The sequence below is a fragment of the Vitis riparia genome, chromosome 1, assembly GCF_004353265.1.
Source record: "Vitis riparia cultivar Riparia Gloire de Montpellier isolate 1030 chromosome 1, EGFV_Vit.rip_1.0, whole genome shotgun sequence".
NCBI lineage: Eukaryota > Viridiplantae > Streptophyta > Magnoliopsida > Vitales > Vitaceae > Vitis > Vitis riparia.
Window position 1 is genome coordinate 6,063,561 of NC_048431.1, and position 17,708 is coordinate 6,081,268.

The following is a 17,708-nucleotide window of genomic DNA, read 5'->3' on the forward strand; positions in this document are numbered from 1 at the left end:
TTTGTAGATAAGTAAAAAACTTTCCAAAAGAAAAAGCCCACTTTCCAAGGCCATTTTTCCTACTCGCGCATCCAATTCAATTTCTTTCAACTCAACCCACTTGGAAAAGGGAACCATTTTTTCTACCAGCACATCCAATTTAATTTCTCACAACTCAACCCACTTGGAAAAGGGAAGTGAAAGAGGAAGAAGCTCTATAACCCTTAGAAGTTGTTGGGGAAAATGGACCAAAAACAAAAAGGATGGGAACATAGTGATAAAATCTCCTTCTATTCCCCCAATGAGCTCTACAAATTTCAAAATCATATTGACTAAGGACTTTCATGCACTATTCAATGACAGCTCATATGGGCATGGTGAGATTGAGGAGGTTGTCTATTGTTGACAATTTGGTTTATCTTGCTTTGAGAAACCATTGTAGAGAGAGAATTTAGAATATGTAAGAAACGAAAATTTGTATTTTAATATCCACCTAACATTTTAATTATTTATCCACATTTAGTAAGTAACCAACCATGCATGAACCATAACTTATAATATCTAATCTTATATTGAAATAAAATGATAAAGTGGTTGTACATGAATCATAACTTTGTAGTCTATGGTTCGATTAAAATGAAATGATAAACAAAAGAAAAATACTCAAGGTAACACTTTATTTGAATTGACTGATTCAATGAGAGCAATGAAGAAATGTTCTCTAAAGCATTTTTTTGAATGTCCATTCCATAAACACAACCCTTGCCTGACTCATCAACAACTATTTTGAGCATTGCCAAGATATCATACCCATTGCCATAAGCGACATCAATAATCGTGTCTCCTTTTTCGACGACATGCTTTCATACCTTGGTAAAAAATGAAAATGTCAAATTATTCCAACTCAAAGCATCGTAATCAAATAAAAATAAGGCACTATGAATGAGAGAATGAAGCCAACCATTGACTTAGCAATGATGGAGAACCATACCTAGAGTATATAGTTCTTTGCTTGGATTAGACCATTGCTGAAGGAAGATACTTTTCTTCTTCGCCTTTTGATTTTCCAAACTAAGTTTGTAACTAGTGTTTAGGATATGATGGGTAAAGAAACAAAGAATTGGAGTACCAACTAAGAGCCATATGGTTAGTTCTCTTAATCAACCACCACAAAACTGATGAGATAATAAGTGAGTGTTCTTATGCTTCACTTAATAACTAAATTCTATTATAATAATTCCCATTAGTGGGCTCATCAAAGCAACTAAGAAAATTTTTGTTCTTACATTAGTGGGTTCCAACTTCATATTAAACCCCAATAAACTCTCCCCCAATTTGTCATTAATGTAGAAAGTTTCACCTCACCAATTTCACATATTTACCTTCAAATAGACATTTCATAGGGAACATTACAAATGATCGAACTAAGATACAACTATTAGGTTCCCAAAATATTCTATCTGGTATCTTTTATTATTCCTCACATCTCTATTAACTTTGTATAGTTCCTATAAACATATCTCTATTTCATAACTTTTTCCCCAGATGACTTACCTAGAATATTTATAAAGATATTCCTAATAACTTTTCTTATTTTATAATGAAATCTAATATTATAATGATGTATCAACTAAGAAAATATTCTATATAATATTTTTTTTATAAAAAAGAATTTTTACTTATTAGGAATTTGGAACACTTTGCAACATCATATTCATAATTTTTGAGGTAAAACCTAAATTTCTTCTTATGTAGATAATTGAAATTTGAAGGTACTAGACATGTGGTTTGGGAGAGGATTAAAGGTTTTGGGTTAGATAAATCCCTGTACTCAATTAATTTTCTTTATAATAGATACTTTTGATCACTTATGAGTTCGTATTTTTTTTTATATATTTAGAGGTTTTTTATGTTAAATCTTGGTGTCATTGTTTCTTAGTCTTTATCTCTTCTTTTCATTGGTTTATTTTAGCGCATGAAATTTTCATTGATTTAATGTGTTGGTTTCTTAAAAAAATTGGTTAAATTTTGATCATTTAATATTTATAATAGTGTGAAATAATTTCTAATTTGATCTTAATGTTAATGGATATGCGAAAATGCATTTTTTTTAGTAGTTGAAATGTATTGTAAATCTTGGTTGGAGACCGTTGACACATTTGTATGTGGATTATATGGACTATCATGTTGGGAGAGTATCGACACATCCATTCTTACTTATGCATTTGCTTACTTATCAATGAAATTGAAAAAAAGGACAAAAAATAATAAAAAAGAAATCGGGCAAGTGATTAACATTATGGGAAATCATATCAAATTGATTTAAAAATATTCATTCATCACTCCTCTAGATGTTATCGATAATTGAGATTCATTTACAAATATTTTACTCTTGTCTTAACTATTTTAGCTTTATTATTGATTTATAATTACAAAAAGTTGTTAAAGTTTAATAAATGAAAGTAAAGAAGAAAAACAATTTGCACCTTACACATGCTGATGATGAAATTTTATTTCATGGAAATGTGTTTCTTGAAAAGTTGGTCGAAAAATTATGAAGGTTTATTAACTTCACCAAACACTTGCTGCCCAATATGAACTGCATCCATTCTTATGGTGTCTGGTGATGATTCATTAGTTGCATTATCTCCTTATATTATGGATAATTTTTTATTCGAAATTGGAAAGGTTTAAGGGAGTCACTTATGCATATTTAAAATTTTAATTTTTATATAAAAAATTAAAACAAGTGAAATGAATTTAAATTAGTAAATAAAATAATTTAAAAACTTAATTTTTTTTTTTAAATTCATTCTTTTCTTCATTTTTTTTTTCTCACTTTTCAATTTTTTTTTTTTTGAAATTGAAGATAACTTTAAGAAATATAGATTCCTTGTGGTTGTCGGTATAAGTAAGAGATTTGGGGTTTGTTTGGTAACTGTTTTAGAAGATATTTTTAAGATCAGTTTTTAAAAACTATTTTATAATTTTTGTAGAATAAAAGTTTATTTAATTTGAAAACTTAAAAATGTTTTTAACCTATTTTTAAAATAATTTTTATATTCAGTGTTTTATTTTTAATTATTATACATGTTTGTATAATTATTTTTTAAAACAGTTCTTCGAAAATAAGTGAAAATAATATAATTTTGTTCCAACAAAAAATAAAAAATAGTTTTTTGTTGATAAACATATTTTCTGTATTTTTTTGTTTTTTAAAAAAACTATTCTAAAAGATAATTTTCTTAGAAAACAACTGAAAATAATATAAAACAATTAAAATATATTATCTGAAAATATCTTATTTTCTATTAAAAAAAAAAAAGTTTTTGTTTTTAATATTTTTTCAATATTTTTTATTTTAAATAACATAAAACTATTTTAAAAAACGTGACTTGAAATGTTGCAGTTTTAACACAAAAAATGCTCTTCCATTACATAGTGGAGTTGGAATCTAATTTTAAGAGCCGGAGTCAAGATGCTATTACATAGTGGAGTTGGAATCTAATTTTAAGAGCTGGAGTCAAGATGCTATTTCGTTTGCGTATGGGCATTTAGTGCCGAGTCATGTTACAAGAATAAAATAAAAGATGACCATTCAACTCGGTGTTTCGAGTCTTTTTGTGCTGAATAAATTTTTCAGAGCTATCATTTTTAGAGGCTCAAAATTTTCAAGAAATTTACTTTTCTTCAGAGTTCAGATATAAAAGTTAGGTCCAGGTCTATTGACTTAGGATTTTCTTATATATATTTCTAAAAGCCTTTCTCCTACAATTTCTCTTTTTAAGAAGTCAGGCCTTAGTGATGATATTTTCAAAATTCTGCAAAAGATATCAATAAGCCAGGCCTTAGTTTCTATGATGGAAAAAAGTAAAATTGTACAAAATTTGGAGTATAAGCCTGGCTAATCACACTGGATCATATCATTTGAAAGAGAACTTTAAATCCTCTTTGATTTATTATTTTAAAATTTTAAATTAGGAGAAAGTGTTGGTTGAGTAGCGTTTGGGAGACATTTAGAGAAGGATAAACATTCATTAGAATTTCAAATATGGAGTATACAAAATTTAAGCTCGTATATAAAAATGAAAAGTGGGAATGGAAATCCCATTCCTTTTCTCCTCTATTCCCGGATTTGAATAACTCAATTAATAATGGAAATTGAATAAAAAATGATTTTTACGAAAATGAAATCTCACTTCAAAAACTATAAAACTAAAAACTTGTTTGGATAAATTTTTTTAAGTATTTTTTTATTTTGATTTTATAAAATGAAATTGTAAATTTAATTTTTGTCATATAAACTAAGTTGAATTCAAATCTTATTAAAAATAAAAGTATTTTTTTGATAAAAAAAATTAAAAAATAAATATTTTTTAATACAATATGAATAGTATTATCATAATAAAATCATAAATTATATATATTTTTCTATACATAATTATATTTTTTTATTAGAAAAATAAACTTCATATAAAGTGATACTCTGTATTAAATTCATATTAAGTTTCAACAATTTTTAAAAATAATTTGGAACTCAAAAAATATAGCTAATCATTAAAAATAAATAAATAATTAATAAATCAAAAGTAATACAAGTCATGACTAATTTTCATGTTAAAAAGTTGAAATTTATTCGTTATTCTTTTTAAACAAAATATTATTTAAAATTGTTATTTTACATTATTATTATTATTCTTTTTAACTAAAAAATATTAATATAATAAAATCGTATATTTTTTTTTATAAAAACTATAACTTATGATTTTATTATAATATTATTATTCATATTTTACTAAAAATATTTATTTTTTAATTTATTTGTAATCACAAAACTATTTTCATTTTTAATAAGACTTTAATTAAATTTAATTAATATTATATAAATTGAAATTGTAATATATTTACAAAATCAAAACAAAAAAAATTATTTTTAAAAACAACATATTCAAACAAGTTTTTTATTTTTATTTTTAAAAACTATTTTTAAAAATAACATACCAAACACCTTAATTTGTTCTTATAGAATACTAGAAAACTGTCTTTTTGTTCTTTAACTTAAACTCAATTTTTAAAAACAAATTTAAAAAAACATGACCAAAGGAACTCATACTATTTTAAAGTATGTGTAGTTTGAGAGTTTTTATTTTTTTTATTATGAAAATAAAAAATTATTTTAATCAATGTGTGTGAATATTATTATCAAATTAATTCTTTTTGCATTCTTATTTTCATTGTTATCTAATATTAGAATGAAAACAAATAATTATTTCAACCTTACATTCTTAGTCAAACACAAAAAGTGGTATGTACCACATAATTCATTTCAATTCAAGGAGAAATAAGAATGCAAATAAATATGAACATTAAATATCTATTTTCAATTTTCATACTTTTTTTCTTCTCTTCGTAGGTGGAGGATATGTATAAGAGTTGTTCACAATCATCCAAGCAACATTTATGTTCAATGATTATGTCTGAAATAAATCATCAAGAGACATGCCGCGTTTTTTCTCTTTTTCTTTATTCCCTACTTCAGTGTAGCTTGATTTTTTGTTTGAAAAAGGAAGACGAGGGAAAACCCAAGAGGGGAGGATCTGAGGTATCTAGGGTTTATAGCTTGCTCACTACTATAAATATTGAAAATAAAGAACTATAAACAAACTGATAATAGAAGCTGTTGGTCCAGTGGGTTTGCCCAACAACAGAATTACAATACATATCATAAAAACTTACGAGTTCAGCAAACAGGTTGATTGATGTCTACACATCTTACAAACCGTGGACATGAAAGTAAAGTCTTGATAGAGGAAACATATAACAACATGACTTGCTGCTTAATTGCATGGAGGAGATGATCGAGTTTCACCATTTCATCAGTAGTTGAAGTTATTGAAGTTGGTGATGAGATCTTGGACATGTTGTCTTCCAATCCCTATCCTCACTAAGAACCCTGCAGATTGTTCAAGATTTAACATCAGAAAAGCAGTTTCTGGGACAGGAGTGGCTAAGATAGCTGCACTAGAAACTTTTCCCCAGCCGAAATCGAGAGCATTGAAGGGAAATTTCAACCAGTCAGTCACTATTGTCAGTTCTCGCATAGACGGGAAAAACTTGTCCGAGGACTCCAGAGCCTTAGCATATAGTTTGATGTATTCATCTGTGATCACATCTTTTGCTGCTTGAATCCTCCAAATTGTGTTGTGCAGGGGCTCTTGTAATAGATCACTCACCTTGCATGACACTGAAGCAAGAACAAAGGCATTTCCAGTGAAGTTCTTACCAAGAGGGGGATCCATCCTGCTTCGACAATCCACTGGAAATTGCAAACATATATTTGTGCGTGGGTGTAGCATAAGAGCTTTCACTCTTGCCTGCATCGTGAGAATGTCAGTCATCAATATTGACAGGAATGACTATATCTGTGATATCCCACACAGGGAAAAAGTTCCTACGCTATGTATCTATCTATAGACTCTTCTTCATCATGTAAACGTTTTTAAGGCCGTGTAAACCCTTTGGGCAGCTCAAAGGGGATAATATATACACAGATTTTATTTATTTATTTATTTATTTTTTATTATTATTATTTCTTTTGTGTCCTAACACTACATATATGTATGTTTTTGGAATACAACAAGAGTTGTGTCTTCCAGAGACACTGTATGGCCATGGCCCTTCTTAACTATATAGACATGTTTAAAGTTGTGAGAGTTTTTTTGACTCAAAATGAACAATATCTAGACAATTGGAAGTGGATCTCTACAATATTTAACTGCTACTAGCATAGAGATTTCTGTAAGTAATGATGTTTGTGTGTTTGATACCTTCCAGATATGTGCACATAGAACATCAAAGGTAGAACACTTTGACAGCTTGCCTTGTTCAATTGCTAGACCCTTCCATGTCTCTACGACTTCCTTCCCAATGCAGAGAGTAACAAGTTGAAGCCCACCTGGAGGATCAATTTGGCTGAACGTTGCGAGTGCAGTTTCCCAACATCTGTCATTGGATGCCATGGCTTGCATGGGTATGCTATAGAGATCTTGAATTGCTGCAATATGGTCTTGTTCATATATGGAAGATGCATCTGCGGGGCTTGAATTGGGAGAATAGATAGCATGCAGAAGGCCATCTCTTGAATGATTGGGCACAAGAAGATCACACTCATCTTTCCCACTTGATACATGAGCCCAGGATGCCAGAAAGTTGAATGCTCCAGGACCATCGAACAAGGCATGGCTACTACCGACACCAACTGAAAACCCTCCACAAGCAAACCTTGTTATCTGCACATAGGGAATGTGCTAATCATTACACAGAAGAAAAAAATTTATGGAATCTACTTATCATGAAAAAGGAAAAAAAAAATATTTTAGGTAAACAACTTGTGGGAAAGTGTTATTGCATTCATTTCTTTCCTCTATATTCTGTTCTTTGAAAAAACAAAAAATATGAATCATAAACCTTGAAGCTCTATTTCCATCTTTAATCTTTAAAGTTTTTTCCCTTTTCCCTGCAGGTTAAGTGTGTAACTTTTCTTTTCTTTCTTTCTTTCTTTCTTCCTTCTTTTTTTCCCTTGATTTTGTTGGGACTTAGACTTTTTAGCTGAAGTACTAAGCCAGGGTGAAACCTATGAAGGGAGGGAAAGCTGAGCAGCTAGGCTTTCCGCTATGAACTCATCAAAGAAGAAAAGCTCAACGAGATTGATGAGCTTTTTCATGATAACTAGGCAGTGATCTCTCAAACTTAATCCAGTCCTGAAAAGAAAAAAGGTTAAAACAGAAATACTAGCATCACAATAACAGAAAAGAAGGGACTGCCGTCAGTGGACACAAGAACTCATATATATATATATGTGTGTGTATGTATATATATCCAATAACTGAAAAAGGAAAAAAGCTAGGGTTCTGGATTTCAGGAGCAAAGCTAAAACAGTGATAAGCTAAAGGAAGAATTAAGTAAATAAAGGGACAACATGGATCTAGGGTTTCTTCATTAATTCATGCATGAGAACTTCAAAACTGCATGATCAGTAGTGTAACTTGGCAGATCATCTGGACTTACGGTGCAATCTATAATGAAAGGAAAATTAGAATTGAATTTTAGGGTTTTCCACATGAGCAGGTATACCAGCCTTCACTTATCCAGGCTAGGGATTCTTTTTTTAAACTTGGCTAAATCTGTCAAGAAAACTTCATGATCTTGATGGCACAAACAAAAGTCATCAGTAAATTAACTAAAAGCTGAAGAAGAAAGAAAGAAAGAAAAATTATAAATCTAGGGTTTTTTGCTTCATGGACAAGTCTAAACCTGCACAACAACCAGTGGGTTCACTGATACATCGGCAGCTTCTAGAAGCTGAGGAACCAGATTCTCGTAACATGCTTTGTATTCATGCAGCCGACCAAGCTCTTCAAGCTTGGAATCAGTTGCTGCAATTATCATGGTCACACCTTCATTGTTGCAGTCGATCTCTAGCTTCCCGGTCCCTTCGTTTATCCTTAACCTCCCTGCAGCTGGAAACCATGAAACAAGCACCTTCTGCAGAGCTCTTTTAGCTCTCTCAACAACATCTTCCGCCTCAGAAGATAATTCATCGCTCAATTGAGGCTTATAAAAGAAGATGGTGTAGAGAATTGCAGGAGATATCCTGTCCAAACCAGACAGTTCTATAGTTTGTCTTTGGACGGTTCACATGGTCTTAGAGTTAACGTTTCCTTCAAGGATACTTTTAGCTCCATAGTTTACAAAGAAACTGATAATTTCAATGGATTTGCAGAAATTACTGATGCTGTCTCACCTTCATTCAAAGCGAGCAAAACCAGGCCCTAGACTTATACTTGCTTCAAGACCATGTATGATGTGAGGTCAACTTTTAAAAAAATAAACCTAATTCCCTAGACAGGTTAGGCCAGGTTAGCGTTTCTTTTTCCTTTGTGGACAGTTGAGTAGTGGGATTAGCAATGAAGAACATTTTCCATCAGATAATTACTTTTAGGATCATAAAAAACTCACAATAAAGCGCTTATAATGTAACATGGATTATGATTTCAGATCGGCTGGTGATTGGATTTTGTTGTTTTCTGGAGTGATTTGTATTACCTCGAGGTAGGTGAATGCTTACTTTATATCCTTTTATTATGGCTGTCGGCTACCTTGTCCATGATTGGAATTGTTTGTGAAGCCAATGGAGATAGGAAATATGGCTGAAGAATATTGGAATGGTTTGGCATTTTTAAGAACCATTCATTTCAATCCATTGTCATCTTCCATTAACTTCCTCTCACTTTTTTCTCACCACCCAGTACACAAATAGTTGAATCACTATCATATCCTGTTACATGACCGGCAAACCATAATGTATATGTGTCAACAAATCTTCAGTCAGTAGTACTCTCATTGTATTTCTAAATATCAACTTTGTTAAGATATGTTATAGTCTTCTTTGGGCCTCCATGGCCCCTTGACCAGAGAGAGTTTTTTTGTTTTAATGGAAGGACAAGAGCAAACTCTACGTCCATGAAGGTTTGTGCCTGCCAATGGCTGACAAATTTAGCAGAAAACATGCATCTGGTCGTTATCTGTTTTGATGTCTATTGTTTCTGCTTTAGCAAAGCAAAGACAACCATACAAAAGACCTATACATGCATTTTCTGTTTTTATTATTTAGCAATGACAGTGGTGGGAGCTTTCTCTTTTGCCATATAAAGTGTAAGATCCAAAAAAGAATGGAGCGTCTCTAAACCCATCACTCCGGCCACTTCCGTTATTTAGTGCTAGACTTAGCGAAACAAGCACCTAGGTGTAGTACATAAAATACTGTGCAAATTGGAACACTGATAGGAGTCCTGGGCTTCACATCCCAACCAAAATCAGGTGACTAGTCAATAGCCAATTAAATAACAGCAGATTCTGTGGCTAGAAACTTAGAAAGGCATTGATAATAGATTATTATTTGCATGCAGGAATCTGAGTTACAGCTTGGAGGTGTCTTGGTCCTTGAGCCTAAGCCAGACATGGATGACCACCTTCCTCTTTCTAGTACCTCCTTTTTGTCCTTTTTTTTTCTGCCTAGTAGTCCTACCTAAATTTTCTTCTCCACAAGCATAATAGGAACTTCCAGGAACCTGCAATATCCTGAGGGATGGGTCAAATTCAGCACTGACGTTCCCAAATACAGTGACATTTCGTTCACACATGCATTCATTAGGGAGGATGTTTCTAGGATTGAAGTTTTTACCCACCCCAGGAATGGTAATCCTGAATTACTAACCAAGGAAGTTAATTGTTTTATCTTTGATGAGGAGGGCCATATATTTCATTAGTTCCTACGAAATTTAAACAAAATGAAACTGACTCAATTCATTTTCATTAGACTACAAACATACTCACTTCAAGTTGGTCACTCAAAATTTGATATAGACTCTTTAATACGGTTCAAAACATAAAAAAATTTCACGGATTTGGGTTGAATTTATCATATTTTGGTCAAATTTGTACTGATCTATATTATTCGTTTAATAAATAGATAATTTTTTAGTTAATCTGCATAATATAAATTTAATCCAATTCATCAATTTAATCTTCATACTTATTAATGTAGTTATAATTCTAAACTATTTAACTTATTTTAAATTTCTTTTGCATAAGTTAAATGATTCGTAAACATGTCAGAACATTAATTTTATAAACTTGTAAATCTAAGTCAACTTTATAATCAAATAAGATAAAAAACATTATCATTAAATAAGTTGCATACTGTCCATTTAATAATTATGTCATATTTATATTTATGCTTTTAATTGTATTTGTGTTTGAGTTTATCAATGTAATAAAATATCTAAACTTTAACACGACGTCACATACTCAACTTAAAATAATAAGATAGGTAGGAATATTCAGCTTGCATCCTAAGAAGTCTAATTTCAAATCATTACGGTTTTAGATCAATTTGCAAGCTGAACAGTACGTTTCTTAATTTCTCTTTTCTCTCTCTTTGTTAAATTAATTATAATCATATGGATATAAAGAATATATAAATAGGGTTCCAAGTATACTACGATTTTCAGGCTATAAATGATCTAATGGTTGCAAATGAACTCCCATTTTTTATTGGCATTTGACGACATCTCTGTGGCCAACGGAAATATATAGAAAAGCAAAACAAACTCCCACTAATATTTATTTTCCAAGATTGGACTTAAAATTAAGACATCTTAGTCCCATCTTTTTGTTTATATAAGATGACAAGTTCCTCAAACAGATGTTCTCCAAACAGACGCAGCAGAAATGCTTTTGATTCTTCTTAATCTGTCGACAAGAAACATCAAGAAAAACTTATCCTTTTCCTTCATGATACATCATCCAACTGCTTCACCACTCACAGTTATACACTAACAACAACACAAAAGGTAAAAGCCATCAAAACACAAACACCACCACTTCAAACAACCTTTATTAACAAGGATGATACTCCACATGCAATCGATCTTCTAATTAAGTATCCATGCATATCCGATTGCATTCAGTACATCCATGAACTTCATACTCTGCATTGAAAGAAATTAAGCAAAGAAAACGAGATGAATGAATATTAGTAATCCTGCAGATGAGCAATAAATAATGATTATGCCCTTTAATCAATCAAAATCATGCATTTTACATACTGTTGGAAGGATATTTTTATTTTCCCTGCATCTGGATCAGCAATGGACGCAAAAGCTTCTTGAGACAAGTCGATGGTGCCTCGACAGCCAGGTGGGCAGTAGTCGACGATCTTCACGACCACGGATTGATCACCCCGGCAAGGGTGAGGGTCCCCAGCGTTGGTTGCACCCTCGCATTTGACCTCATAATTCCTTCCACAAGCGCCGCGGTTGTCCCAGATTGCATCACTCGCTGCCGCAATCATCACCCCATCATCTTGAAAACCATTGCAAGAGGAAGCTGCATATGAAAGGGAAAAACACCATTTGATTCATATAAAAGCAAGAAAGAGAAATAGTAAGCAACAATTTTCTTGCTTTTAAATCTTTTACTTTCATTAGTATGCTAAAATTCTAAAACTTTACTCAGATCAAGGATACGGTGCCGCTCCACTCTTGATCTTATAATGCCACTTTAGAATGATTTCATATATCATGGCCAGTGGCCACATAAATACGACTTTATATATAAGAATCCCATATTTTAATTTTAGTTTTTTCCCATCCAAGTATAAATGATTAACCTCAATTCTAGTGCACAAATCAGATTTTGGTTGACTAAGGAGTTAAGGTTATGGAATTAGAAAATGAAACACTTGGAAGAATGCTAATTTATGGAGGCTTACGAACGTATGGAGGAGTATAGTAGGTTGCAGTCCCTGTATCTGCAACTACTGTCTTTGAAAAGAAGCAAAGGGCTAACGCCATGACAAGGAAGAGGAGACCTCGCAGCGCTGCCATGACCACAGATTTCTTTTGCTAAACAGGCTTAATTACCAGTGATAAGCAATGATCATCGGTAGGCTTAGAAAAGAGGTATTTATAGAGGATCTGTGGGGACATGGTAAATATAATATAATTCAAGAATTACATGTGGACAATCGCATGGTAATACTGCACCACAAGCATAACCTATTGGAATCCATGATGTGGACAAGATTAAATGGTAACTAAAGAAAAATTAAAAATGACCGAGTATAGTGGGCCCTTCCATGATTAAGTTTCCACCCATTTCTACGCAAATACTGAAGTCACCCAGTTCTTTCTTGTGGTGTGTAGGTTGCCTTACTATCCACCCATCAATTTTTGGCAGTTCTTTTTCAGAAAAATATAATAGTAATAATAAGAAGAAGAAGAAATAAATCAGATGGTGAGCAAGGCAAGGCGACCACCAACAAATTTATTGGTTGTGTGAGTCACTGATATTGATCGATATTCTTTTTTAAGTCAAGATGAGTCGTGTTTGTATCCTTTTGCATTTGCCCATATGTGGTTAATAATAAAAGTTTTTGGTTTGTTGCGGGAGGGTGAAATTTGGCCGCGTGTGGCTTTACCATGGAAATAGAACGGTTCCCTTTCTTCTTTGTCTTCAAGTTAGGGAATGGAAAACATTAGTTGGTTAAACCACTCAATGGCACGCACATGCATCCAAACTGACCCTTAAGACTTTCAGCATTTTCCTAAACTTGATATCGTTTTAGAACAAAGAATATTCCAGGGGTCTTGATCTAGATTGACTTGTATACAAAAGATCTCTGTGAGGACAAAATCAGCTTACTCCAAAAGAAAACAAATTGCATAGTGTAATATGAGAATATTTTCTGTGTGTCGTATCGTTTAAACCATTTTATCAGAGAATTGAGAAATTGTAGATTAACAGGAAAGACAATCCATAAAGACTCAACAACTTAAAACCTTAAAACTAATTGGATTTGATAAAATAGAATGATTAAAAAGAAATAACAACCAAATCTTATCCCTACAAAATAAGAATTTGAATTTATTTACTAACTAGCTCTTAAATCTCTTGTTATTAACTAACTCTTAAATCTTCAATTCTTAACTCCTAAATCTTCGACACTCCCCTTCAACTTGGTGCATAAATGTCTATCATTCTCAACTTGCTAACAAGAAATTAACTCGAAGTTAAGCCTTAGGAGTCCCCTAGTTAGGATATTTGTTATATGTTGTGTTGTAGGAAAGATCGACAAGCATATAGCAACAACCTTTAAGTTTATCCTTTATGAAAAGCCTATCAATCTCAACATGTTTTGTCTTGTCATGTTGTATTGGATTGTGTGCAATATTAATGATTGTTTTATTGTCACAATACAATTTCATAGGAAGCGTACTAGACCTCCTTAGTTCTTCTAAGACATGTTTCAACCATAACATCTCACAAATCCCTTGTGTCATAACTTTGAACTCTACTTCAGCACTACTTCATGCCACCACACCTTGCTTCTTACTTTTCCAAGTAATCAAGTTACCTCATACAAACATATAGTACTTGAACGTAAATCTTCTATTGGTGATTACTTTAACCCAATCGATATTAGTGCAATTCTGAACTCCTCGTTGCTCATTCTTCTTGAATAATAATCCTTTCCTTAGAATACTCTTGAAATACCTTATAATCTCATAGACAACTTCAAGGTGTTTTTCATATGGAAAGTGTATGAATTGACTCACTAAGCTTACTACAAAGTCAATATCTAAAGGTGTTCCTTTGTAGTTTTTTCCTAGCTTCAAGTTGTATCCTACAAGAGTGTCAGTCAATCTACAACCACTCATACTAATTTCTTTTAGGAGATCAAGGACCTTCGTTGTGAGATAATGAAGCCCTTCTTGGAACATGCAACTTCCATTCCAAGAAAGTACCTCAATGATCCCAAGTCCTTAATCTCAAATTTAGGAGTCAGGACCTTCTTTAACCTTTCTATCTCAAGCAAGTCATCTTCAATATATGAGAATATCATCCACATAGGCAATTAACATGGTTATCTTCCATTCGGGTTAGAACTTCATAAATAAGGTGTGATCAATTTGCCCTTGAGTATGACCTTGTCTTGTGATTGTTTGAATCCATATAACAACTTCCTTAACTTGCACGCCTTTTATTTGAATCTTTCGATAAAGCCCCAAAGGGAGTCCATATAGAATTCTTCTTCCAAATCATTCTTGATAAATACATTTTTCACATCCAATTGCTGTAAGGTCAGTTTAGATTTGCAACAATTGATAAGAGCACTCTCGCTATGTTTAACTTGGCTACTCGAGCAAATGTTTCTGAATAGTCAAGACCATACATTTAAGTGAATCTATTCACTACTAGTTGAGCTTTATATCTTTCTAGAAAGCCATCAAAGTTGTATTTCACTATAAAGACCTATTTTCAGCAACTGTGGACTTTCTTTTAGGAAAACTTACTACTTCCCATGTCTTATTCTTATTAAGGGCTCTCATCTCTTTAAGAACAACTTCCTTCAATTCAAAAACATTGTATATTTTTAGAAATGTCTATGCTAGAAAGTTGTGAAGTGAATGTAAGACAAAAATGAAACTATTTTTCGTAGGACATAAAGCTAGACAAAGGATGTTTAGTACAACCTAGTATTTTTCCTATAAGCAATTAGAACATCCAAATCATTAATAGACTCAATTTGGGAATCGAAAGAATTGAACTTAGGTTTGGCATGAGTATTTCTAAAACAGGAGCTACCATGAGTACTGGTGCTTTTGAAGGTGATTAAGAAGTTTTTTTTTAATCTAGGATAACCATCACAAGTGGCGTTTCTATTTGAAACTTAATAAAGAAAGAATCTTCATTGTCTCTTTCCCACTTAGAGATGTGTACGCACAAATTTCGTAAATTTTGGTCCTGCAAAATTAGCAAAACAAAATATGAAAATAATTCGAACAAAATATTTATTGAAATTAAAAATATTGTGGGTACAATCTCAAAAACAATATTCTTTCCAAAAGAATATTTTCCCTCTGATTCTTTTGCCTTGATCACACTTTGGAAGATAACGATGACGTTTTCTTGATTTCGAAGAACGCGTAACAGTTTTTTTTGTTGTACGAAGTTACCTTAGGATTTTCTCGTTAGGATTTTCCTTTCTGAATTTTTCTAATTTTTGAATTTCCCCTCCTTTCTAAATAGAAGACGCCTCTATTTATAGGTGAAGATAAGGAATTTGAATTTCAAATTCCCGAATTTTAGTTGTTTAATTCAACGGATTTAATTTTTTGATTTTAGCAAATTTTCTCTCCACGAGGTTTTACCAACAAGATAATAATAAATTATTCGTTTTATAGTTGGAGATTAGGGAAACTTATCCATAAGAGGATTTTTTTTATTAAATTTATTCATTTTGAAGACCAAATTAGTGGTAATTTAATCCATTAATTTTTTTTGTCTACAAGATTATTATTAAAACCATTTTTTTTTTCAAAAGAAGTGATATTCATGATGACAAACATTTTTTTTAAAAAAAAAAATGGATTAAAACATTAGTATTTGTATTTTTTTTGTTAGAGCATAACCAAGAAAAACACATTTTTTTAGCTTTTTGGATCAAGTTTTCCTTGATTATGATTGTGAATGTACATGGACAAATGAATACAACAAAAAAGAAAAAATTAAAAGGAATATTGATTACAATTATTGATGAAGGAAAACCATTTTTGAAAAAATTCTAAAAAAAAAATGTAAAACCCTTGATGGCATCCAACTAATCAAATAGGTGGTTGTAAAAATAGTCTCCTACCACAAATATTTAGGGACCTTAGCTATAAAGATTAAGGATCTAAAGATTTAAAAAAGGTGTTTGTTTTTTCTTTCTGTCACCTTATTTTGTTGAGTATCATTATAAGAACTTAGGTACACAATACCATTTTTCTCAAAGTATTTCCCTAAGATTTTATTAAAATGTTCTTTCTTGTTGCCACTTTGAAAAATTTGACCATTTGTTTGAAACTGAGTTTGTACTATGTTGTGAAAAATTTTGAAAACCTGTTCAGAGTTAAACTTTTCCTTCAGTAAATATATCCAAGACATGCAAGTATGATCCTTAATGAAAGTGATAAACCATCTTTTTCTGGGAGTGAAAATTCTAGATAGTCCCCAAACATCACTATAAATCATAGAAATATGTTTTGATGCTTTATATAGTTGTAAAGGGAATAAGGCATGGTAGTGTTTTACTAACTCGCAAATTTCACATTGAAATGAAGATAGATTTTTATTGATGAATAATTTTAGAAACAAATATTTTAGATACTAAAAGCAAGGACATCCTAATCTAAAATGTCATAAAAAAATTTTCATTATCATTGGTACCAGAAATTGACTTGAAACAAGTATTTTGAGGTTGTCCCCTCAAGTTAGATCCATTTTTAAAAATGTAAAGTCCTCCACTTTGTCTAACACTATCAATCGTCTTTCCCAAGTTCAAATTCTAAAATTCACATTAAGAAGAGAAGAAATTAACTTGACAATTTTGATCATGAATTAGTTATTGACAAACAAGAGATTACATGACAAATTAGGAATATAAAAAAACATTATGAAAAGTAAGGGAGGAATAAAGAACTATGGATCTTTTTCCAACCATAATCGAAAAGAATCCATCAGCTATTTTAATTTTTTAATTCTCTACATAAATAAATTTTGTAAGAAGAAAATAAATTGGAAGATCCAATTATGTGATTAGTTGCACCGGAATTAATGATCCAAGGATGCGTAATACAAGTGGAATTAACACTAACAAGAGCGATTATTGTTGGGATTGAGCCCTAGAGAACATGACATGATATAACCGATGAAGATTCATTTATAGATTTATTTATATATGTTTCTTAGTTTCTTTTTATCTATTTTACATTAATTAAATATTTTAGTATACATGCCTCACATCACTTGCATTGTACATGACTTGGATACATTAGGAGTTGCACAAAATATCAAAGTCATGGGTTCCTTATAGAGTGATGAGTAATCCGTAGTTGGTTCATGAATTTGGATAATCCATATGAAATTGCAGTGCACTACCTCCTACTTAAAAGGATGACTTATCTTAGACATAATGAGTTTCTCATGGTGAGTGCACAAGTGTATGTGATGTATATTGGATAAAACCTATAGTGAATCATGACATAAAGCTATCAATTGTCATGATTCACTAAGCTACTAAACTGCATGGACTCTCAACCTTGAAAGGATATTGAACCTATGTC

General features: G+C 31.5%; 2 protein-coding genes across 3 annotated transcripts; both read right to left on the reverse strand.

Moving 5' to 3' along the window:
- Nucleotides 1-5,690: 5,690 nt before the first annotated feature.
- LOC117925248 (brassinosteroid-related acyltransferase 1-like) lies at nucleotides 5,691-8,708 on the reverse strand. The gene is made up of 3 exons (XM_034844207.1): nucleotides 8,293-8,708; nucleotides 6,807-7,268; nucleotides 5,691-6,353 (listed from the first exon to the last, which is right to left on the reverse strand). Exons 1-3 carry the CDS (start codon nucleotides 8,425-8,427, stop codon nucleotides 5,856-5,858), a joined length of 1,095 nt encoding a protein of 364 aa, XP_034700098.1. The 5' UTR covers nucleotides 8,428-8,708; the 3' UTR covers nucleotides 5,691-5,855.
- A 2,697-nt stretch (nucleotides 8,709-11,405) lies between these two features.
- LOC117923597 (EG45-like domain containing protein) lies at nucleotides 11,406-12,425 on the reverse strand. Of its 2 annotated transcripts, XM_034841976.1 has the most exons (3): nucleotides 12,314-12,425; nucleotides 11,649-11,928; nucleotides 11,406-11,531 (listed from the first exon to the last, which is right to left on the reverse strand). In XM_034841976.1, the coding sequence occupies exons 1-3, from the start codon at nucleotides 12,393-12,395 to the stop codon at nucleotides 11,525-11,527; spliced, it is 369 nt and encodes a 122-aa protein (XP_034697867.1). In that variant the 5' UTR covers nucleotides 12,396-12,425; the 3' UTR covers nucleotides 11,406-11,524. The 2 variants fall into 2 exon arrangements, with proteins under 2 accessions (XP_034697867.1, XP_034697858.1); XM_034841967.1 differs by lacking the exon at nucleotides 11,406-11,531 and having other exon boundaries at nucleotides 11,570-11,928.
- Nucleotides 12,426-17,708: the final 5,283 nt, after the last annotated feature.